The sequence below is a fragment of the Crocuta crocuta genome, unplaced genomic scaffold (assembly GCF_008692635.1).
Source record: "Crocuta crocuta isolate KB4526 unplaced genomic scaffold, BGI_CrCroc_1.0 scaffold9, whole genome shotgun sequence".
NCBI lineage: Eukaryota > Metazoa > Chordata > Mammalia > Carnivora > Hyaenidae > Crocuta > Crocuta crocuta.
The window spans coordinates 3649312-3672600 of record NW_027551567.1 but is presented as its reverse complement, the minus strand read 5'-3'; the positions used below and the strand labels follow the sequence as shown (position 1 = coordinate 3672600).

The window sequence follows — 23289 nt, the reverse complement described above, 5'->3', positions numbered from 1 at the left end:
CTTCAGGGAGGCAGGCGCAGTTGCCAAGTGGGAAGCTGCAGGGGTTGGGGGTGGGGGGGAAGGCGGAGGGAAGGAGGGAAGATAAGATAAACGTATTCCAGACCTGCCTGGGCTAGGTTCCATGCGTGGTGGCTCATAAACTTTCTGCTAAGGTCCCAATACAAAGTCAGGGACAAAAATCCTTCATAGCTACCGAGTCAGGACCCCTCTCACTCTTGAGAGCTTTATACTCTCAATAAACTCACCACTTTGCTCACTCTGTTATCCACCAGATTCATTCTTCGACTCTGTGAGACAAGAACCAGCGTCTCTCCCACCTTCCTGTAGCACTACTATTCTAACTATTTTGTTTGTTTTCAGACAACTGGTATAGCAACAAACTTTAACATTGGGGAAGGTATGTGCAAACCAGCAACCTTATCTATTCTTATCACAACCATAACTATACACGTCTTCTATCTAGTAGTACTAAGGCACTAGTAGAATGGCAGAGTATTAACTGCACATTTGAATGACTGTGCCTCTAAAATCAGGGCAGGAGGATACCAAACCCTAGCCTTCTTCCCTGATTCATAATGCTTTCCCCTTCCATTAAATGATGTCTCCTTTTATGTACACAAAACACAGATACATGAAGGTGGAAGGTTATTTGAACCGTAGGGAGCTGAAAACTAACGGTAAAAAAGGAAGACACTAAACACGCCCCTTGCAAACTCCAGCGGGCAAATCCGTGGGCGGCGCCGGGGCCTGGGAGGTACCGGGAGCGGGGCTGGCGCGGGTCCCGCAGCCCACGCGCCTCTGCGTCGCAGCCTCCAGGCTGTAGGGGCCGCTGTGGCGCTGAGCCGGCTGGGCGCGCTGAGCCGCTCTTTCCCGCAGGCGGAAACGAGGCGGAGCAGCGACTGCACGCGCAGTAGGTGACCTCCCGGCAGGTGTTCGGCGGCTGCGGGTGACCTGTGGCGGCGAGGCCCCGGGCTGCCTGCGGGAACAGGCCGGGCGCCCCACGGCGCGCTGGTCTCAGGCCTTGGAGGGCTCGGCCGCCCTGCAAGCCTTCCTCCCAGGTGCGTTGGACCTGACGGCGTTCTCCCGAGACACCCCGAACCCTCGGCACTCCGCGGGCGCTCTGAGCGGTCTCGGGGCTCTCTGGCCCCACAGGACCCATTTCCCGCCCCTTACGTGCCAGGAGCCCGGGCCTCTTGTCAGTGCTGCGTCCACGGACACCTCCACCGCAACAACCCTCCCATTTCCTGGACAGCCTCTTGCTGTCCCAGCTCACCAGACTCCTGTTTAGAGGGAAATGGTGTTGTAACTGTTTTCACTGGAGGCGCCTCTTTCCTTAGTAACTGTGTTAAAAGTCATGAGTCCCCTTTGCAACACAGTGTCTGAAACTTAATTGAATGCGGTTTCTTTTTCTGGAGGCTTCCAATGCATCTGTGTTGGAGGAATAGCCAGCTGTAGTGTAGGTACCACAGTATGGGGAGGGGAGTAGACAGCTCGCAGATGGTCTGTAACCGCCAGTGTGAAAACCTTTCTCCCTTACTCAGGTACAGTAAATTCAAGAGATGGAAAGATACTTTTTAAATAGTATTTCTTTTTTACATCAAAAACAACAAATACCAAATCCATTTAAAACATTTAAGTGATTACAATTTTGTGTTCAATAATTCTGGAAATAACTTGTAAATGCAGCGTCTTAACCGATTTTGAAATAAGTGGGGTCAAATAGTGGAATAGGGGTGGGGTAGATATTGAGAGACCTGGATTATCTCACTCCTAAATGGCAAGGACAGTCTCTTTGCGTCTAGGTTTCTCTGTTAAAGGGAATTGGACTAGGTGGTAAGCATGACAACAGTGACCATTTATTGAACATCTGTTATATCCTTTAAAAATATTATCTCAAAAAAATGTTATTTCAATCCACACAGCAGTTCTATGCAGTAAGATAACATTACTCCTTTAGGTGGAAACTGGCCCACAGAGGTTGTCAGTTATTCAAAGCTTTGTAATTTGAGGCTCTGCTGGGTCCCCTCAAGACATAAAGTCCTCTGATTCTAACCCAAACTTGTTTATTCTAATTTAAATTGTTTTTAAGGTGTTTTGTTCCACACTTAAATGTTTTCCTTAAATATTAAGATAGTGTGGTATGTGAAACTAAAATAACAAGGATATTTTATATCTCATTAAAATATTTTGTTAGTTTTATAATTCCCTTAAGTCTTTCTCAAAATTAATTTGTTTTTAATTTACATCCAAGTTAATTAGCGTATATTGCAATAATGATTTCAGGAGTAGAGTCCAGTGATTCATCCCCTGTGTATAACACCCAGTGCTCATCCCAGCAATTCTCTTCCTTAATGCCCCTTGCCAATTTAGCCCATCCCCCCACCCACAGGCCCCTCCAACCACCCTCAGTTTGTTCTCTGTATTTAGATTTTTTTTTTAATGTTTTATTTATTTCTGAGGGAGGGAGAGAGAGAGAGAGAGACAGCATGAACAGGGGAAGGCCAGAGAGAGAGGGAGGTACAGAATCTGAAACAGGCTCCGGGCTCTGAGCTAGCTGTCAACACAGAGCCTCACGCAGGGCTTGACCCACGAACTGTGAGATCATGACCTGAGCCAAAGTCGGACGCTTAACTGACTGAGCCACCCAGGCGCCCCTGTTCTTGTATTTAAGAGTCTCTTATGTTTTTCCCTCTCCCTGTTATATTACTTTTATTTCCTTTCCCTTATGTACATCTGTTTTGTATCTTAAACAAAAATCCTACCCTATTTTTAAAAATTTAGAAACAACAGTCTCTTATCATTTTGTCAATAAGGAAACAAGAAATGAGTGATGGAAAAATGAAGAAGAAATAAGAGTAGAGGCTCCTGGACAAATTGCACCAGCCAGGTGTGGCCCTGTGAATACCTGATATATGGAATATTTTCCAAGTGGGCCCACACACAAAATAATCACCAAATTGCTTAGCTAGGTGCTGTGCAATGCCAAGTTTCCATCATCCCTGCCAGACTCTGCATGATTGTTTTGTGTGATTCCCTTTTTAACACAGTAAATGAGTTTTCTTCCCTTAGCTTAAAAATAAACCTATCTTGAAAGTGAGTATAACGAGGGGTTAAGCGTCAAACTCTTGATTTTGGTTATAGGTCATGATCTCATGTTTCGTGTCAGGCTCTGTGCTGACCGTGAAGAGCCTGCTTGGGATTCTCTCTCCCTCTCTCTCTGCCCTCCCCTACACTCTCTCTCTCAAAATAAATAAATAAACTTAAAAAAAAGTGAGTGTAACTAGAGATTGGTCAATATCATAAGCAAATAAGTAAGTGCTGCTTACTTGCAGTAGGAAACAAAAGAGTAAGGGAAAAAGTTGGAGAAAGTGATGGGAAGACAGGAAGTTCTGAAAGAAATGTGCTAGATGTTACATAGATGTTTTTGTCTTTGGTACGGTTCATTTGAGTGGTAATGTCAGAATAGATTATTGCTGTGCTTTGAATTTATGATTAGTTCTGCAGCTTTTAAAAATGGAATTTACATTAGCCCTGTACTTGAAAATAGCTAGTCAGCTTTTAGTTCTAGATTAAAAGTTTACTTTTGATGTAGATATTTGTTTTCCCAGAGAGTTTTGACAATGAACTCTCTTTGTTCATCTGTGAATGAACAACTAAGGCTTTGCCCCGTATATACTTTGCTTATTCAACCAACACATCTTGAACTTCTGCTCTAGCCATGTATCTAGATCTCTGTGGGCCAGGCATGTGAAGAGATTCAAAAGAACTTTACACATGAAAAGATTTTGTTGGGTTTTGTTTCTTATAGTTATGTATAACAAATTCTTGGCTACTAAAGCCCATTTTGGCCTCAGTAATCTATATTTTTTATTTAAAGTATAGAAAGTTCTTAAGATTTTTTTGTTAGTTCAATAGATGGAATAAACACATTCAGGCAATTTTGGGAGAACTATTGTAACATCTTCAGTGACTGTGGCTCAGAAAAAAAGTAGCAATAAAATTGCGCTTTTTCTTTTTTATGTTTAATTTTGAGAGAGAAAGAGACAGAGTGTGATGGGGAAGAGGCAGAGAGAGAAGGAGGCACAGAATCCCAGGCAGGCTCCAGGCTGTGAGCTTTCTTTCAGTGGAGAGCCCAACACAGGGCTTGAACTCATGGACCATGAGATTTTGACCTGAGTTGATGTTGGATGCTTAACCAACTGAGCTACCTAGGCACCCTAAGCTGTCTTATATAAAGACTGATATGTAAAGGAAATTTATATCTGATAAAAAACTGATATGTAAGTCTGATAAAAGCCTGATATATAATAGAGAATGTTATTTATATTCTTTGCAGAAAGTATCATAAACAGTGGAAATTACGGTATATGAAATTTTTGAAATTGCTATCTGCATATAGTGTAGTAGGTAATCCCTTAATTTGTAAATGTCCCTTTAATAAACATTTCTGGTGGCTTCCAGCTCAGGCAGTCCTTTTTTTTTTTTATTTATTTTCGAGAAACAGAGAGACTGAGTGTGAGGGAGGGAGGGGCAGAGAGAGAGGGAGACACAGAATCTGAAGCAGGCTCTACGCTCTGAGCTGAGACCTCAGAGGGTGACATGGGGCTCAAACTCATGAGCTGTGAGATCATGACCTGAACCTAAGTCAGATGGTCAACTGACTGAGCCACCCAGGTGCTCCATTAATTGTCATTTCTGATAAAAAGTTTAACATATATAGTTCATTGTTAAGGCAAATGTGGCTGTCTGGAGATTGTGATATAATGAATACTGCCTTACTTGCTTATTTCCTTGATTCATTACAAAGGAAAAAGGTTCTGCTAAGGAAGAGAGGATACCAAGGAATCTTGCAACTAAAATGAAGTCATTACAATTCATTTTAGAACACTCTTTTTTTTTTTTTAATGTTTTATTTATTTCTAGGAGAGAGAGAGAGACAGTGTGAGCAAGGGAGGGTCAGAGAGAGAGGGAGTCACAGACTGAAACAGGCTCCACGCTCTGAGCTGGCAGTCAGCACAGAACCCGACGCGGGGCTCGAACCCACGAACTGCGAGATCATGACCTAAGCGAAAGTCGGACGCTTAACCGACTAAGCCACCCAGGCGCCCCTAGAACACTCTTAATCTGTAGTTTTTACAGACATTTCATATAGGTTGAATTTTGACATTGAACATCATTACATCCCTTTGACTTTAAAATAGTGAAATTTCCCTCCCTCTCTCTCTCTTGTTTTTTGGACTTGAGGTAAGTAGTGAGTTAACCATCCTCAGTTCTTGGCATGTTTTCATCAACACAGTGTATGTGATAAACTGCAGTCTGAGGGCCCTTATGTACTCTACAATATGTGCTCTCTGTACCCACTTTCCCCATTACCTTCCCACTAAACAATTTTAAACCATATTCTACTGGTTATCTTTGTTTTAATTACATGCAGCAGTTTCTCAATAATTGAAGGAAAATGCCACTTTGTCAGTGTATGATTAGAATGACTTACCTTTGTATATTTGCGTTTTCAGGCCTTCCTAGTATTTTTATCTAATGCCCCAGTTTCAATCAGTGGTACACTCTGAGGCTGTGACTCAGTCCTAACAGCATGGGTATTGTGTTAACTGTTTCCTGCCTCACATTTGTTTTATGGGCACGGCTGATTTACAGACTATAGTATTGCTTCCACTTTAGTGACTGCTTCTTGATGATATTTCTTTCCCTATATTACAGTCAATCATGTTATTAGCTTAAGGAGAAACATCACTGGCACCTAGCTTAGGCATCTGGTGACCACCATTTGTTACTTAAATTCTAAATACATTTGCACATACCATCTACCCTGCTCTCATGGCTGAGAGGGAAAGACGAAATGTCAGCAGTTGTCATAGAAGGAAATGAAATGACAATAGGAGTAGATTATTGTCACAAGAAAGGAGGAGTAGCAAAGGAATTTACCATCCCTCCCATTGTATTGTTGACATTATTGAAAGATTGGCCATAAATGAGGAGAAAGTTACAGGGATTCTGGGCCTAACGCAGAAGCAAATGCCAGGTCCCTGTTTTAGCTGGTTATGTGTGGTATCAAGAAGTGAACACAGGAAACGGGCATGTCAGTGGACCTCTTGGTCAGCAGAAAGCAGTGGATTTTTTCCCACCTTTGGGCATGGTGAGTTTCAAGCAAGTATATGCTGGCTGAACAAATATCAGGCACGTTATGGAATCGTTTCAGAAATTGTCTACAGTGGAAAAAAAAAAAAAAAAAGACAACACTGTTCCAGTGGAGAAAATGAGTAACTTGGATACAGAAGGAATAACAAACAAATAAAAACCCAAAAACAATTGCTAGTTACATCTTGACTGATGTTTGAAATGCTGATGGAATGTTTTATGAATTGCTACCTCATATACTTCATGCCCAAGGTGGACTTTGCAAAAGAAGTAAACCAAGATTGCTGATTCCTCTTTTCTTCTGAATGCATCTTGGACAGAAAAGGTGAGACTACTTGCCATTGGCAAGTCAGTTTACCTTCAGTGATTCAGAAATGTTCATTTGCTCCTCTGTGATTACCAAGCTAGTACACATACCTGTAGTGTGAGAGATTTATGTAATGAATGAGAAATGCTGGCAAGAGAATGAAAGGAGCAAAACACAATATCCTCCTGCTGATAGATAGTCAGTTGCTCTGCCTACAACACACTCTTATGCTTAGATCATGCATGTGGTGAGTTTTTCCCATGAGCAGCCATCAGATGGGGGTTAATTTTCACAGTGAAAGCATACTGCCAAAACAACTCTTTCTAAATTTGGATAATGAAGGGAAAACTGCAAAAATAAAACGAAGCAAGTTATTGGCAAGATTGCTGAAAACTGGTGGTCTGTAGAGCCATTCATAGTGAAATTTTGGCAGAAAGTAGGCATGGTTCCTATGGAACACCCTGAGGTCAACCTGGAAGAAGACTGAACACCAAGCATGGTATTTGAAATAGTCTGGTACTCTAATTGCTACTGTCACTTGTCTCCCAGATGAGTTTGATTTTAAAGACTTTGTGGCTGGAGATAGCAGTTGAACTATTTTAAAAGAGTTAGCAAATCTGAAAATTGCTATAGGAGTGCTATGTAATTTCAAAGTGGAACCAGAAAGTGATGTCGAATATCATAATAACAATGACAACCAGTGAATGATGGAATAGTGAACTGTGAACATTTCAGAAACTCTAGCAAGTATAGAAAGTGTTGAGAAATCCTTTCCCTTCAGGTAGGTGTTCCTGATGAGGTGTTTATGCAACTAAGTGGTATAGGTGAAGTAACCACTTCAACAAAAACAGCTTTGAAAAAACTGAACTAATTTTCTCCATAACTCATAAAGTTGTAAAAATATTGCCTTTATAAGGTCTGTAAAATGGAAAACAAAGAATACTTATATGAACAAAGCCCCAGTGAGTGTTTAAATGTGAATGTTTGACTCTTGTGTCATAATGTTTACTGTATGGTAGGGTTACAGTATTTCCCCAGAGAATTTTATTACATTGTCATTAATTACCGCCTTTGGAAGCTTTCTTTTTTTTCTTTTAATTTTTTTTTTAATGTTTTATTTATTTCCAGGAGAGAGAGAGAGAGAGAGAGAGAGACAGCGTGAGCAGGGGAGGGTCAGAGAGAGAGGGAGTCACAGACTGAAACAGGCTCCAGGCTCTGAGCTGGCAGTCAGCACAGAGCCCGACGCGGGGCTCGAACCCACGAACCGCGAGATCATGACCCAAGTGAAAGTCGGACGCTTAACCGACTAAGCCACCCAGGCGCCCCGGAAGCTTTCTTTCCCACCTCTTTACTTCCAGCCTTTCCCCTCCTCTCCCCACCATTAGGTGGCAGGAATGATAAGATTAAACTTTTGCCTAATAGTACCTAGAGGACAAAAATATTCACAAAATGTTGACACTCCAGCTGAGAGAACCAGAAGCCAAAAGACACATTGGGATTTAATAAAATGGAGTAATTAACAGGAGAATGGATATTCAGATTGAGGAGATAGCAGAGCATTCCTTCCCAAAAAGTCACTGACCGGCAAATGAGGAGTGAAAATAGCTGCTTATCCTTACTCCTTGGTACTCATGCTTAGGTTGGCCCCCAAAAGAAGACTATCATGGGCCAGGGGTGAAGCTGTAGGAGAAATTGAGAAATGCCAGTATCCCTTCAAAGCTGTTGGAAAGTGAGGAAGAGTGAAAATGGGAGGGAATAAAGAAGAGGATGGATTATCCACTGGCTCCTGCTACCCTTAGTCCCCTCTTCATATAACAAGATTCAGTGTGACTCAGACCAAGAACAATTCTCCAGGCTTCTGTTGAAGTAGGAAAACAACTTTTGCCAACCTCACTGGTTCTAAGAGATCAAAGATAAAATAACGATTTTACCAAATAAAATTTAAAGCACCATTTACAAAGTACATGTTATACAAAGTAATAAAATAACTGGCAATCATTCTTGGTATGTATCTAGACTGGAGTTCAAAAAAAGAAATGCATGCAGAATGCTTTTTTTTTTTTTACAGAATATCAGAAAAACGATCATGAAGAAAAAAGTCTCTTATTTTATTTCTAGGTAATAAATCATTAGTCAAGATGTCTTCCGCACCTGAATCTCCCAGCTTTAAAAAGGAACCACCCAAAGAGAAAGACTTTCAAAACCCAGGGCTCAGAGGGGTCCGCACAACAACCTTATTTCGGGCTGTGAATCCAGAGCTCTTCATTAAACCCGTAAGACATTGTGCTCAGTTTAACTAGGGCTATCAGAAATAGAAAGTGTTTATTTTCCTGTCACATTTGATTGTGTCATAAAAATTTTATGTTGACTAATAAGGACTCTCTGAATAAAAGCAGGTGGGAGGGAAATCTTAAATGCTATTTCTCTATACCTATAAAACTAATTACTTTGCAGTATTTGAGAGCTTTAACAGAACACAGTTGCACTTTGATAGATCAACTTCTAAAGTTCATCTTTAAAATTTTATTTTAATAGATGCACTAATTTGATGGAAATTTTTATTGTTTGATCAGGTATTATAAATAAGACCTTTTACTGAAATAAAACAAAACTAAAATCTGATTATTTTTATAGACTACAATTCTAGCCTTAATTATAATGTTTTTACCTAAGAGATATTACAAATACGAAAAACTTCAAAACATACATTAGTACTCTATAAAGGGGTTAGCTAATCATTTCTATTCTTGTTGCAAATTACTGAATATATTTGACCAGTTTTATTTTAAAATAAATATAATTTTTTTTAACAAATGTAAATGAATTATTTTACAATATATTTAAATGTATTGGATTTGGTTAGAATTTTTATTCCTTTATTTTATTTTATTTTAAATATTTTTATTTTTGAGAGAGAGACAGAGACAGCATGAGCAGGGGAGGGTCAGAGAGAGAGGGAGACACAGAATCCAAAGCAGGCTCCAGGCTCTGAGCTAGCTGTCAGCACAGAGCCCGATGCGGGGCTCAAACCCACGAACCATGAGATCATGACCTGAGCTGAAGTCCGACGCTTAACCGACTGAGCCACCCAGGTGCCCCTATTCCTTTATTTTAAAGAGATCCTATAGACTGAGCATTTGATTTTAATTTTTTAAAATTTTATTTTGGAGAGAGAGCTCAAGTGGGGGAGAGGGTCAGAGAGAGAGAGAGAGTCTTAAACAGGCTCCACACTGAGCATGGAGCTCGACACAGGGCTTGATCTCACAACCCAGGGATCATGACCTGAACCAAAATCAAGAATCGGACTGAGCTACCCAGGTGCCCCTTGGCTAGGATTTCAGTACACCTGTTTTTTTTTTTTTTATGTTTATTTATTTATTTTGAGAGAGTGTTAAGAAAGAGGGAGAGAGAGAATTCCAAGCAGGGTCCATGCTGTCCTTACAAAGCCCCTTGGTTAGAATTTTAATAACATAGTTGCCAGTGTAAACTGTTTTAAAGTTAAATAGGTCAATTTAACAAGCAAATAATTAAATCAGGATAGAATGTTTTAAAACCTCTGAACGAATATGTTGTTTTAATTGCCAAGAGCATGTCAAGATTTATAGATTTAAACTGCTTTAAGCTTGTGGCCTTGTTATGTGTCCATCCAAGTAAAAGGTTGGATCTTTATTCTTTTGATGACTAAGAGTTGAAATTATAGTAATGCAGCAAGTATCACAGAAGCAAAAAATGCTAATTGAAACTTGTATCACTACCATGCATGGACTCACACTGACCTAAGAAAGGTTAATTTGGTGAGTGTGAACACACAGAAAGAAAGATCTAAGTTATAGTATAGACAAAACAAAACATTTCTGTGGAGCTGTAAACATCTTTCCTGCATTTAAAGGGTTTTTTTCCTCCTAGTGTCAAAGTTACATTGCTTTGTCTGTAAGGGTCTTAGAGTTTTCAGCAGTAAATCAAAGTTACTATAGAACAGCGTAGTATCTGTTATAGAACAGAATAGTATCTCCAGCCACATGATTTCTTAAGGTTTTGGAGTAGGTTCCCAAAAAAAAAGTGTATATGTTGTCATTTTTGCCTCACTTAATATATGACATGAAAATTGATGGCATTTTGCAAGTTATCCATGAACTCAGGCAAGAATAGCATGTTATACTTCATTCCTCATTTCCTTTTTTTTTTTTTAATATTTTTATTTATTTCTAGAAGAAAGAGAGACAGCGTGAACAGGGGAGGGTCAGAGAGAGAGGGAGATACAGACTCCGAAATAGGCTCCAGGCTCTGAGCTGGCAGTCAGCACAGAGCCCGACGCGGGGCTCCAACCCACGAACCGCGAGATCATGACCTAAGCGAAAGTCGGACGCTTAACCGACTAAACCACCCAGGTGCCCCTCATTCCTCACTTCCTAATAAGATTAACTAGTTGAAGATTTGCCAGTGGGGAAACTTGGGCTCAGGAAAGTTGAGCAGCTTCTCCATTCACACTGGTAAAAGTGAAAACTCTGAACACTGGACCCATTGTTGTGCCTCATTTCCTTCGCCCATTTCCCAACCACCACCTTCCTGAAGGTGTGTAATAGACTCTAGTTCTTTGTTGTCTAGCAAGAAAGTGGGACGCAGGATTTAAATGCGAGAGATGGCTAATGTCTGGGAAAAGACAAGAGCCCTGATTAAAGGTCCTCGCTCCATTTTTATTAGGATCAGAAGGCTTATAAACATGGTGATGGACATGCACAAAGAGAAACTGTGAACATTAATTCATGGACATAGGGAAACGGGGTCTTGAAGATTTGCAGGGTTCGGGTTTTGGGTTAATACAAAGCAAAATCCTGGCACTGGGCAGCCAGGCAGAAGGTTATTTACAGCAGACATGAGGCACCACCTCTGTTTACCTAAAACTTGTCTAGGGGACAAGAAAGGAGCAAGCTACCTCAGGATCTACAAGCCACCTTTCTTTTGTTAATTATCTCTGCTCTGGGCAACTTCGCCCTGCAGCAATCTATAGGTCCTTCCTTCCTTGAAAGCAGCTTTATGCTATAGTACTAAATTGGGGGGCACTTTTGCCCTGAATACCTAATCTTGTTTATTTCATGTACCTTTGTTCTATACTGGGGCCTTTGCCCTGCCCTCTCTATACCTATTAACCTAATCTTGTTTACCCAAACTTGAGTGTGGGCAACCTATGGCTTTCTAACTCTTTATGCCTTGTTAACCCATCAGTGCAAACCTAGAGAATTCCTAAGCTTATTTCCCACAAAGGTGTAGGCCTGAGACCCTGGCTGTAGGCAGGAGAAAGGCTGAAGAAGAGAAGCAATAGCCTTCTATAATCCCTGAGTTCTCAGGAGTTAAGTTAATTGAATAAAGAACTGGGTAAATTGTTATAACGGAAAATATCACCATGAGAATGCTGGTATGGCAGTAAAGATTTGGTATGCCAAGAGAAAAGTGCAACAGACGTTTGGGTCTCCTCAAATGATTAAGTGTTAATGAGGATTTATAATTTCTTTTCTTTGACAGAACAAACCTGTAATGGCTTTTGGACTGATAAGCCTTTCCCTTTGTGTGGCTTATATTGGTTATCTACATGCAACACAAGAGAATACAAAGGATCTCTATGAAGCTATCGATAGTGACGGACACAGTTATATGAGGAGGAAAACATCTAAATGGGATTAATCGTTCTGGATACTGCAGATGGAGCTTTGTTACAGGCTCTCAAATCTTCGAATGAATGACTTTGTGAGTGCACAGTGTCATGCTTCTTGCTCTAGAATGTGTTTATGAGGAAGGAAGGTAGCAGTTGCAACCTGGGCCACTAGAGTACATCCGATCCTGCAGCCCTTACTTACCCCATTCTTTATTCACAGCAAGAGCTTCTCAGTATTTTTCTTTCATTAAGTCCTTGTATGAAAGTGCCACAAGAATGGAAGTCGTTTTTGTTAATTAAGCTCTATATAATAAAAGTCCCCAGTGCTGTTAAATTTGTATGTTACTTTTAATATTTTAAGGTGAGTTGTGCATTTGCACCTGTTTTAAGGGTTTAGTTTAGTTTTGTTGTTTGCAAAGGCGTTGTTCATTTTCTTTCTGGCATAGAACCTATATTTATGAAAAAAATTAATTGTAAATTACTATAAAGCATACAGTCAACATTCAAGACAAGTAATTTTTTTAATGTTTGGGGTTTTTTTTTCTTGAGAGAAAGAGACAGAGATAGTGTGTGAGCGGGAGACGGCCAGAAAGAGAGGAGACACAGAATCCAAAGCAGGCTGCAGGCTCTAAGCTGTCAGCACAGAGCCTGATGTGGAGCTTGAATCCACAAACCATGAGATCATGACCTGAACCAGAGACAGATGCTTAACCACCTGAGCCACCCAGGTGCCCCCGAAACAAATAATTTTTACAGAGTCACAGATGGCTCATGTATTTTGGAGTTTCATTTCAGCTATTTTCAATCCAGAATTTTATTTCATTTGAAAAGGTAGTCCCACTCAACTACTAAAATAAGTAGAGAATAACCCAATGCAAGTGAAGCCTTTCTTTGGAATAAAAGTATATTATACTGAGGTATGGTGTTTTTATTTGACTACAACCAAATGTTACCTATTTTAGATTTTGTAAATTAATGTTCCAATGATCTTACAAACATAAAACCAAATTTTCTTATGGTTATTTTAGAACTAGGACTATTCAACAGATAAGAAAAGAAGGTCTTTTTACTCTCTTGGGTTTACCTCATATAATTTAGATTTTTCTTACAAGGGTTCTGGACCTGTAGCATTCATAGATTTTTATCTGTTTTCCAAATCACTGTAATTGGGGCTCAGTAATAAATCTCACCTATGAAATTTTGTCTCATTTATTATTGCCAAATAACAATAACTGTATAAGCAGAGTTTATCACTATAGTGTGAATTTTTAATTTCCAGTACTTAATTGTGGTTTTGTAATCTATGTGAAAATGCAATTATGTCTTGTCTGTAGATATTAAAGAGCTTAACTGAGTTATCATTATGCAACTAAATCAGAACCTTATTCCTGAGCCCTAAATATGTCTTTGCTGTGTCTCTCTATATAGTATACTTCATACAGTTTAAAATGCACTTAAGTAGTATAGAATGCCTTTTAATTTAAAGTATTATATTTTGCTTTTGGTCTCCCTGTGTACTTTGGCTGTTAAAGAATTTGAATTCTTCTATTTTCAACTTATGCATTTAATATTACACCATCATATTTTAGAACTTCTCTATTATTCAAAATAAGTTGTCATTTGGTGGGAGAGATATTGTCTAGGTGAACTATCAAGAGACCATCACAACACAGAAGGGCAGCAAAAACGCACAGAGCAGTCTTAAGCCGTGTGACATCTGTGTATGAGAATGAACAAGGGTAGCAGTAGGTTCAGGGAGGCAGGCTTACAGCTGTGAAAAAGACTGGGAGGGAAGAACCACATTGAATTTAAGGAACAAGTAACCTAACTATGATACTTTTCACAGGATGGTTACAAGTTACAGCACAGGCTTTGTGTGTGCAGTGTCAAAGAAAGCCCAACTGTGTATTGATGTTCTTATTCATTCTCTGAGGGAAAATGCCACTTGGACATTGTGTCTAAGAAGGGAATGATCAGGGTGAGAGATGTATAGTGTTTTGGAGTCAGGGTTCAAGTAGTTATAGGAATGTCTTTCAGTGTGGCAATCTGGTTGAGAATGGGCAGAACTCAGTAACATAATAGATTAGGTCTTGAAGCAAGTCTCGATAAGTAAAATATTAATGAGTGGTAAGTGACCTTTTTGCCTAGGGAAGTAATCAATTCTGATTGGAGAGCTATTTGCCCAGAGGAGCAAGCTGTTCAATTGATAAGTTAGTTTTCAAGAATTCCCTGAATACACTGTGAAGTTATTTATTGGTGTAGCCTTATCCTCCATAGGCTAACTGATCTTTTCCAGTTTGTTAGATTCTTGGGATATAAGACTATCCATTTCAAAATAAGGACAAGAAATTAGTCAGCTATGTGATTTTAAAAACCAGGCTTATTAATTTTGAGTGCTAACAGAAAGTAACTTTTCCATTAAGATACTGTGATGTTTCCCAGTTTTATTACCATGGCACCAAAACATCACATTTATAAAAATGTGAATTTATTGAGGCACCTGGGTGACTCAGTCAGTTAAGCATCTGACTTTGGCTCAGGTCAAGATCTCACAGCTCTTGAGTTCAAGCCCTGCATTAGGCTCCGTGCTGACAGTTCAGAGTCTGGAGGCTGCTTCAGATTCTGTGTCTCTCTTTCTCTCTGCTCCTCCCTTGCTCATGCTTGGTCTCTCTCTCAAAAATAAATAAACCTTAAAAAATTGAATAAAAAATGTGAATTTATTAAATTCTCTCCTTTGCTGGCCTAAAAGAAATCAATTCTTTAAATAAACCATTTCATTTTTTTAATGTTTATTTATTTATTCATTTATTTTAAGCTTTTTTTTTAAAATTAATTTCTGAGAGACAGAGAGACAGCGTGAGCAGGGGAGGGTCAGAGAGAGCGGGAGACACAGAATCTGAAACAGGCTCCAAGCTCTGAGCTGGCAGGCAGCACAGAGCCCGACGCAGGACTTGAACCCATAAACCATGAGATCATGACCTGAGCTGAAGTCGGACGCTTAACCAACTGAGCCACCCAGGCGCCCCTAATGTTTATTTGTTTTTGAAGGAGTGAGAGACAAGAGTGTGAGCAGGGGAGGGGCAGAGAAGAGAGGAAGACAGAATCAGAAGCAGGCTCCAGGCTCTGTGCTGACAGAGCTCAAACTCACAAGCTGTGAGATCATGACCTGAGCCAAAGTCAGACACTTAACAACTGAGCCACCCCAGCGCCCCTTTAAACCACTTAAAAGAAGGTGTTGTGGGCTGAATAATGATCCCCCTGTCCTACCCTACCCCCAAAGATGTTCAGATCCTAATTCCTGTATCCTGTGAACATGTCACTTTATATGGCAAAAGGGACTTAGCAGATATGATCATGTTAGGGATTTTAAGATGAGAAAATTACCTTTATTATCCAGATGAGCCTGATATAATCTTAATCCTTGTTAAGCAGGAGGCTGAAGATCAGGGGAAGAAGCACAGAGGTCCATGCACACAGGGGGAGAAAAGGCTATATGATGTGAGGCCATGAGCCAAGGAATTCAGGTGGCCTCTAGAAGGTAAAAACACCAAAAAAACAGACTCTCCAGTAAAGCCTCCAGAAGGAACCAGCCTGCTGACACCTAATTTTAGCTTCATAAGACTCATTTTGAACCTCTGACCTCCAGACCTGCAAGAGAATAAATGGTGTTGTTTTAACTAAATGTGTGGTGATTTGTTATAGCAGCAATAGGAAAATAGTACAGAGAGTATTCAGGAAATGAATGGCTGTACCATGCTCCCTTTCGTCATTATTTCTAGTTGCTTTTATGAGCAAAGCTTATCCTAGCAACAGTTGCTAAGTAAGTTAACAATTTAATGCTAGAGTCTGGAAGAGAGCCACTGCTTAAATCTTCCCAAATCCAGTGCCCATACCTTATGTGGCAAAGGCTTTCAGAACCATTCTTTACCGTTAGGCACATGACTACTACATAATCATGGCAAATCATTTCATCCTTACCAGCTTCTAACATCATCCTAAAACCTTGATCCTCTTCCAGCTTCCGTAAACTTCTAGCTTTTCTTAAAACTTTTTTTTCTGATCCTAAGAGTACTTTAACTGCACATAGTAAAAGACATCTAAAATTTAATTATGATCCGAAATCCAAATTACACAAACTTTGTTTGCTGTGCTGTTTGTAACAAAATAATTCCACCAGCCCCTTTTGGAGAAACCTTCAAACGGATCCACGAATACAAGCCATTTAAGACACGCTTTTACACTCACAAAGATATACTGGGTAAGTAAATGCTGTTTTCCTTTGTTCTAATATTTGATAGCATTATGTACTATTCTTTGTGCTGTATTAACTTTTATCAGATCTTCTGATCAAAGTTGCTTGTCTTGCAAGGGTGTCTGTTTGGCATGAGAAGAATATGGGTTGAAATCTAGCTCTTCACTTAGAGTTGTGTACCTTAGACAGGACACTTAGCCTCTCAGTGTGTTTCCTTATAGGGATGTTGGGGGTCCTGTATTAAATAGGGAGGTCAATACCACTCTAGCAGGTTAGTTATGAGGCTTTAATGAAATATTTATTGGCACATAATAGTACATGGGACTTCTTTTTGCCCTTGTCCATACTTGGGCACCTTCCTTACACATAGTAGGGGAAATACCTCCAAGTATCACCTTAGTAAATGGTAAAGCTATAACCTTTATTATAGTAGTAGCTGGTGACATGAACATAGGTAACATGGAGATAATCTGAGAATATTTACTATACAGGCAAATCAGATTGTAATCACAGGTTTCTTTCTCTTCTTATCCCCATCAGTTTGTAGTTGGAGCCTTAGAAGTGTTTCCTAGGAACTCTCCAGATACTTCTCTGACTCTCTCTTTCATTAAACCTGGTAAACTAGTGATTTAATTTCACTCCTGATCTTTGAAAATATGAGAAACTAAAGAATGGAGAGAGTGTTTTGAGAAAACTACAGTATAGGGAAAGATCAAATTGGAATCATCCTCTAAAAACACCAGTTCCCAAACTGACTTTAACTTCTAGCAAATGTTTAGTGTGACTTACTAATTATAATCTCTGAAATTATTTGGCTTTTTACACCCAGGCCAGTGGATATTCATTCTTAGATATGCATTTAATGATTGACTTCTTATGCCTTCTGAGATATCTGAATCCAGATAAGCAAAATTAAATCTAATTAGAAATTAATATTTTATATTCAGTGAACTGTATTTGTCATTGACTTTTATTAAAAAAAAGTTTAATGTTTATTTATTTTTGCGAAAGAGACAGGGCACAAGTGGGGCTTGGGGCAGAGAGAGAGAGAGAGAGAGAGAGAGAGAGACAGAATCTGAAGCAGGCTCCAGGCTCTGAACTGTCAGTTTAGAGGCTAATGTGGGGCTTGAACCCTTGAACCGTGAAGTCATGACCTAAGCCCAAGTCGGCACTTAACCAACTGAACCACCCCAGTGCCTCTGTCATTGACTTTTAAGTCAAAAGAGTCAAAACTCTCTGTTCTTTATAAGTTAATTCAAGAGCATGTGGGAACATCTGGATAAATGTTAAATGAATTGTGCATAGGGCAGTAGTTCTCAACCCTAGCAGTGCACACAGTTTTTAAAACATTTGTTTTTACAGGGCACCTGGGTGACTCAGTAGGTTAAGCATCAACTCTTGGTTTTAGCTCAGGTCATGATCTCATGGTTCATGGGTTTGAGCCCTGCATTGGGCTCTTAGCACTGCCAGTGTGGAGCCTCTTTGGGATTCTCTGTCTCCCTCCCTCTCTGCCCCTCCCGTGCTCAAGCTCCCTCCCTCTCTCTCTCTCTCTCTGTCTCACTTTCTCTCTCAAAATAAGCATTTAAGAATTTTTGTTTTTACTACAAATCTATAAATAGAGTCATTGGATTTCGTATTAATTCAACACAGACCCACTAAATTAGAACCTTCAGAATCAGGCTTCAGCATGTGTTGGTTTTTATTTTTTGTGCTTGTTTCACATTTTAATAGCTTTATTTGGAAATAGTTTAAGACAAGTTTTAAAAACAGAACAAAGTTCCCTTGGATTCCTCTAGTTTCTTTCACTGATATCTTACAAAATGCTAGTATATTGTCAAAACCAGAAAATTGGTATTGGAACAATATTGTTAACTCAGGTACAGACCTTACATGCATTTTTTCCCCTTGTTTATAGTTTTATGAAATGTATCACATGTAGAGTTATGTAACCATCACCACAATGAGGACATAGAGCTGCTCTGTCTCCATAACAGAACTCCCTTGTATTCCTTACATACCCTAACCTGAACCCCTGGCAACCACTGATCTGTTTTCCATCACTATAATCTTACCCCTTTGAGAATGTTATATAAATTAAATCATGTAGGATATAACTCTTTCATACTGGCTTTTTTTTTTTAATTCAATATACTGCCCTTGAGATCTATCCAAGTTATTCTTTGAATTAGTAGTCTTTCCCTTTTTGAGTATTTTTTTAAAGCTATGCAAGAATCCTGTTGTATAATCAGGGTTGAGAATAATATAAAATAATGGGATTTAAGCTAAAAAAAAAGAGTAATAGCAAACCACAGTTATATCACATTTTTATGAAATTTAATACATTGATGGCCTATGCTCAGTCACCTTTCTTCCTAGATCTTTCATAATCATATCCACACAGTGTTGAGCCTACAAAGTATATGTCCATTTCTACCATGCTATTCATTGCCCTCTCTTTTTTGATTCAGTGATAATCTAGTATCATAGACTCTTAATGCCACCAAACAGATGTTCATTTGCAGGTGACAGAAACACAACTCAGAGTAGACCATGCATAAAATAGGATTTCTTAACCCTTTAACAGAGAAACCCATGCGAGATCTGGCACCAGGGCTTTCAGTCTAGCCACACTTTCTTTCAGTGAGTTGGCCTAATTTTTACTCCTGCAATGAAGCTTACTCCAGGAGCAGGGAAGAGACTAGAAGTGGTCCCAAACTGCTCTAAGTGGCTATTACCATCAGCTTAGAAATCTCAGAGGGAAAAAAAGCTATGTTCTCCTTAAATCCTTATATAAAAATCCTAGAGAAGAGCCTGGTTGGCCAGGTTGGAGCATGTGCCCAATCCTGGCCTGATTATTATGGTCTGGAGAATGGGGACAATGTGATGGGACATGCAGGTTGGCTGCAGTGATTTGCAGGACCCCCACCCCCCCTCCACACACACTCCAGAACAACATGAAATAAGAGAGGAACATTCTTGAGAAAAATGGTTTCTGTTACCAGAGGGAAAGCAGAGATATTGGGCAACCACATATGTCCACAATAGTGTCGCCAAGCTGGGCACAATGAGAGAGAAACTGCAATATAAGACATGCTTTGTAATTTTAGGAAGTTGATTGCCAAGACCTGATCGCATGAAAAGTTAATAATTCAACAAATCTAAGAGGTGAGAAATAAATGGAATGAAGGGTAGGTAGTGTAAGAGTTTGGATTGGGGAGAAAGAGGACTATGTGTGTGTGACTTGAGCACTGAAAAGGCTCATAGCCTGCGTACAGGTCCTGAGCCACCTCTCGCAGTCCGCTCTGGCAGATGAAGATGGAGCTTGGCAGCAGGTCTAGCTCTGTTCCTAGCTATCTGTGTAGTCCTCTAACCTACGGAGGCTTTTATTTTCTTGTCCAGGCAGGAAGGCTATTGTTATGGGAGTATTGTGCAGAAATTAAATGAGACCATTGACAGAGAAGTACTAAACAGCTACCCCGTTACTCCACAACTGAGGTGGCTAAACCACGAAAACCTGCACATGAAGAAAGGCAGGTTTCAGAGTGAAGAAAGCATTTTCTGCTACCTGTTTCCCAAGAGAGATAACACCAGCATCCAGAGAGGGATGGGGAGAGAGGAGCAGGATGATGTGCTAATATCGCCTGAATATTCCCTCACTGTCCTGTTTTAGGAGCATGAAATGCTCTTCTTTTCTACGACTTTACGTCCCCAGTTGCCTATTGCATGGCCTGAGTGTGATGAAGGGAACAGACTGTCTCAAGACCCAATGGTGCTGTAAGTTCCCTCTCGTTAATTAGGGAAAAACGTGCCCCTTTAAAGAAAATATTGGCATCTCCTAAAAGAGTAGATCTTTTAGATAACTCTAATAACTAGGTAATAGTGAAAAGGGAAAAAAAAACAGTCTGTGGTTACTTGTGATTATTTTTCCTCAAATACACAGATATTGGGGCAGATATTCTGAATAAAGAAGAGCAATTCCAAGAGGCAGTACTCAAAGAACGTATTGCAAAAGCAGAAGCTGATGTGTGGGTTCAGGTAAAAGAACCTGAATATCAACCTAATGCATCTTTAGAGTCCTTTCACTTTTTGGATTTGTCTGAAACAATAAGCGGAACTGATTTTGAATCTTGGCTATCAGTGGGACCTGGGGCAAGTTCTTCAACCCTGTGATCTTGGCTTCTTCAAATGTAAAAGGGGAACAATAATATTCTGTAGGATTGTTGAAAGAGTTCAATGAAATAATGTGCCTGGTGCTCAGGAACTGCTTAGTAAGAAGCAGACACCATTAGGAGCTTCCTTCCTTCTAAACTGCCCATATGTGTGTGTGGATGATTTCTGCTCTCTTTATTCTCAGTGGATTAAAACTTCAAAAAAAAGTTTAAAAAAGGCATCCTTGTTGACAATTGTTTACAATTGCTTAATATTTAATATGTAGACCATCCATTTGTGCAGTGTGTAAAACCTTTGACCAAGTGCCTGTTTTTTTTCCAAATGCTGCATTATGGCCTACTCTCCTTGCTCCCTTCTCTCCAAAGTCCTTGATTCCTTGTCCTTATGACTGCTGAGGGTGGTCATGGGGGCAATTTGAGTGTATTGAGGCTCATGGTCAGATCCCAGACACTTAACTGAAGCAAAATCTCAATCCTCCACCCTCTACCTCTTTCAGTCTTAGTTAGAATAACATGGACGAGGGGCGCCTGGGTGGCTCAGTCGGTTAAGCGTCTGACTTGGGCTCAGGACATGATCTCACAGTTTGTGGGTTTGAGACCCGCTTTGGGCTCTGTGCTGACAGCTAGCTCAGAGCCTGGAGCCTGTTTCGGAATCTGTATCTCCTTCTCGCTCTGATCCTCCCATGCTCATGCTGTCTCTCTCTCTCTCTCTCTCTCTCAGAAATAAATAAAACATAAAAAAATTTTTTTTAAAGAATAACATGGACAACTTCCCAAAGAGAATTATGCTCCATGAGGGCAGGACAAACCACAGTGCTTAGAGCATTATTTCTCAGTTCCTTTATAACATAGACATCATAGCAAACGGTGTTGGAATTGTCCAGCATTAGTGCCAGCACAAGATTGGTATTAAAGTACTTTGAAAGGACAAAATGCTCTAAGTGCAAAGGATAATATGAATAAAAATCTTAGTAGTCTTCTATCTTTATCAATAATAGTAAAATTCAAATCAATTGCAAACCATCAATTACACACCCTAATATAAAGGCAATGCTTTTGTGAATAATCTACAATTTGAATGCCAGCATATCTAATGATCTGGGCATTATCTTCAAATAAAATAATAGAATCTCTTTCTGAACACCTGATACATGGGAGTCTGGGATGGTCCTCAGCCTCTTTTCTCAGCAAATTCTAGCTTTGTGCGTCTTTCCACTTCTCTGAATTTCCAGATTTTCTGCAATGAGCATACGTTACTTTGATAGTCAATCAAGCAAGAAATAACGTGCCAAAGAAAAGACAACCCAGCAGCTTATACTAAAACCCTCTTTATCAGTTCACAAAACAGTGATGTTAACCATTGGTTGGGATGTGTTAGGGCATCTCTGGCTGAGACAGCCAGTTTGCTGCGGGAGGTTTGAGATGGGGACAGAGCAAGTAACGAGGGGTCCCGTTATGGTTGCTAATTTTCAGTAAACATGAAAAATGTATGTTAACTTAAATGTGTGTATTAATATATAAATAGTCATAAATATGGACTGTTTCTTTCAAAGGCTGATATACGTCAAAAACAAGCAATCGAGAAGGCACTTGAAGAAGCAAATGACAAATACAAAATGGATATTCAGATTCTGGAAGAAAAACATCAAAAAGATTTACAGGTTTTTATAATGGCTTGTTTGTTATCTTCTTAGGAGTATGTACGTTAGTAGAAAGCTCTGGCAAAGGGAGAAGAGAAAAATCAAAATCTGTAAAACCTTGATGGGTGTTTCATGGAGGTTTGTCAGGAGACCCAGGATTTTCACAGAAGAGAGGCTGAACTCACAGATGGGAGGCAGCAGTGATGAATGGGTGCAGGAGAATCCCATGGTCTCTGATGTAATGAACCCAAACCTTGATGGGGTTTCAAGGCCCAGAGGACCATACTGCCTGCCTTACCCACCACATTTCTTGTGCCAGGCTCTCTTCTCTCTCATGGCCCTTTTCAGGGTCCTCAAACCTGAATGCACCACCTGCTTCCCACCTCAGGGTCTTTGTCAGAATGTCCTTCCCCCACTTCATCAGATTTAGCTCAAACACCACTACTTTACCTGAATCACTCTGCCCTTGACACCATACACTGCCCTCAACACCCTGTCCCCTTTTACACCCATCATGCAGTTAAATAGACTATGTGATTACTTGTTGAACCTCTGACCCACACAGGACTATAGCCTCTGTTAGGGCTTGTCTCTCATTACCACTCTCACCCAGTATCCGGAGCAGGGCCTTGACTTAGTGCTCAAGTAGGTGCTGAATGAAGGAAATAGGCTGTTTTCTTCATTCTCCTGGGCATTCTGATTGCATCCTTTTCCCTAAATTTGCATTTACTATAATACCAAGAGGGACCCTGACTGCTCCTGAATCTGCAACACCAGAGGTCATAAAACAAGGGACCCTCTTGGTACCCTGTAACCTGTCCAAGCACACGACTGCAGGTGACTAGCAAACTTTCCAGACAGAGGCCCAGGAGTTCATTATTTAGTTCAGTACCTCAGTTACAAAAGCTAATCAAAAGAAAAAGATACAGAACTATTCTTACATGTTGGCCACAGGAGGGACAGGACAGGACATGGTGTACATGTGACGATTCATGGGCAGAGGCTGGAGGGAAAGTGGCTGAAGTCTGACTCAGGTTTGGCCTAACTTAATAAGAACTTAATTAACCAACTATTCAGGGGCCACTGGCCCCATTTATTCATTGTTTCGGCAATGA

The 23289-nt window shown here is 40.0% G+C and overlaps 2 protein-coding genes across 3 annotated transcripts in view; both read left to right on the top strand.

Moving 5' to 3' along the window:
• Window positions 1–892: 892 nt before the first annotated feature.
• SMIM8 (small integral membrane protein 8) lies at window positions 893–14838 on the top strand. Of its 2 annotated transcripts, XM_077750352.1 has the most exons (4): window positions 893–1058; window positions 6409–6481; window positions 8582–8736; window positions 11984–14838. In XM_077750352.1, exons 3-4 carry the CDS (start codon window positions 8602–8604, stop codon window positions 12140–12142), a joined length of 294 nt encoding a protein of 97 aa, XP_077606478.1. In that variant the 5' UTR covers window positions 893–1058; window positions 6409–6481; window positions 8582–8601; the 3' UTR covers window positions 12143–14838. The 2 variants fall into 2 exon arrangements, with proteins under 2 accessions (XP_077606478.1, XP_077606477.1); XM_077750351.1 differs by lacking the exon at window positions 6409–6481.
• Window positions 14839–15967: 1129 nt separating this feature from the next.
• CUNH6orf163 (chromosome unknown C6orf163 homolog) overlaps window positions 15968–23289 on the top strand; it is a 20341-nt gene continuing 13019 nt past the window's right edge. The window contains exons 1-3 of the mRNA XM_077750329.1: window positions 15968–16371; window positions 20306–20400; window positions 22088–22195. Coding sequence (XP_077606455.1) covers window positions 16224–16371; window positions 20306–20400; window positions 22088–22195 — 351 coding nt within the window. The 5' untranslated portion in view covers window positions 15968–16223. The remainder of the gene's footprint in view (window positions 16372–20305; window positions 20401–22087; window positions 22196–23289) is intronic.

What these genes read in the sequence shown, in the direction of transcription:
- SMIM8 (XM_077750351.1), top strand. Translation starts at nt 8,602, where the DNA reads ATGTCTTCCGCACCTGAATCTCCCAGCTTTAAAAAGGAACCACCCAAA. An exon ending in CAGAGCTCTTCATTAAACCC is followed by an intron (nt 8,737 to 11,983) that starts GTAAGACATTGT and finishes TTTCTTTGACAG; the next exon opens with AACAAACCTGTAATGGCTTT.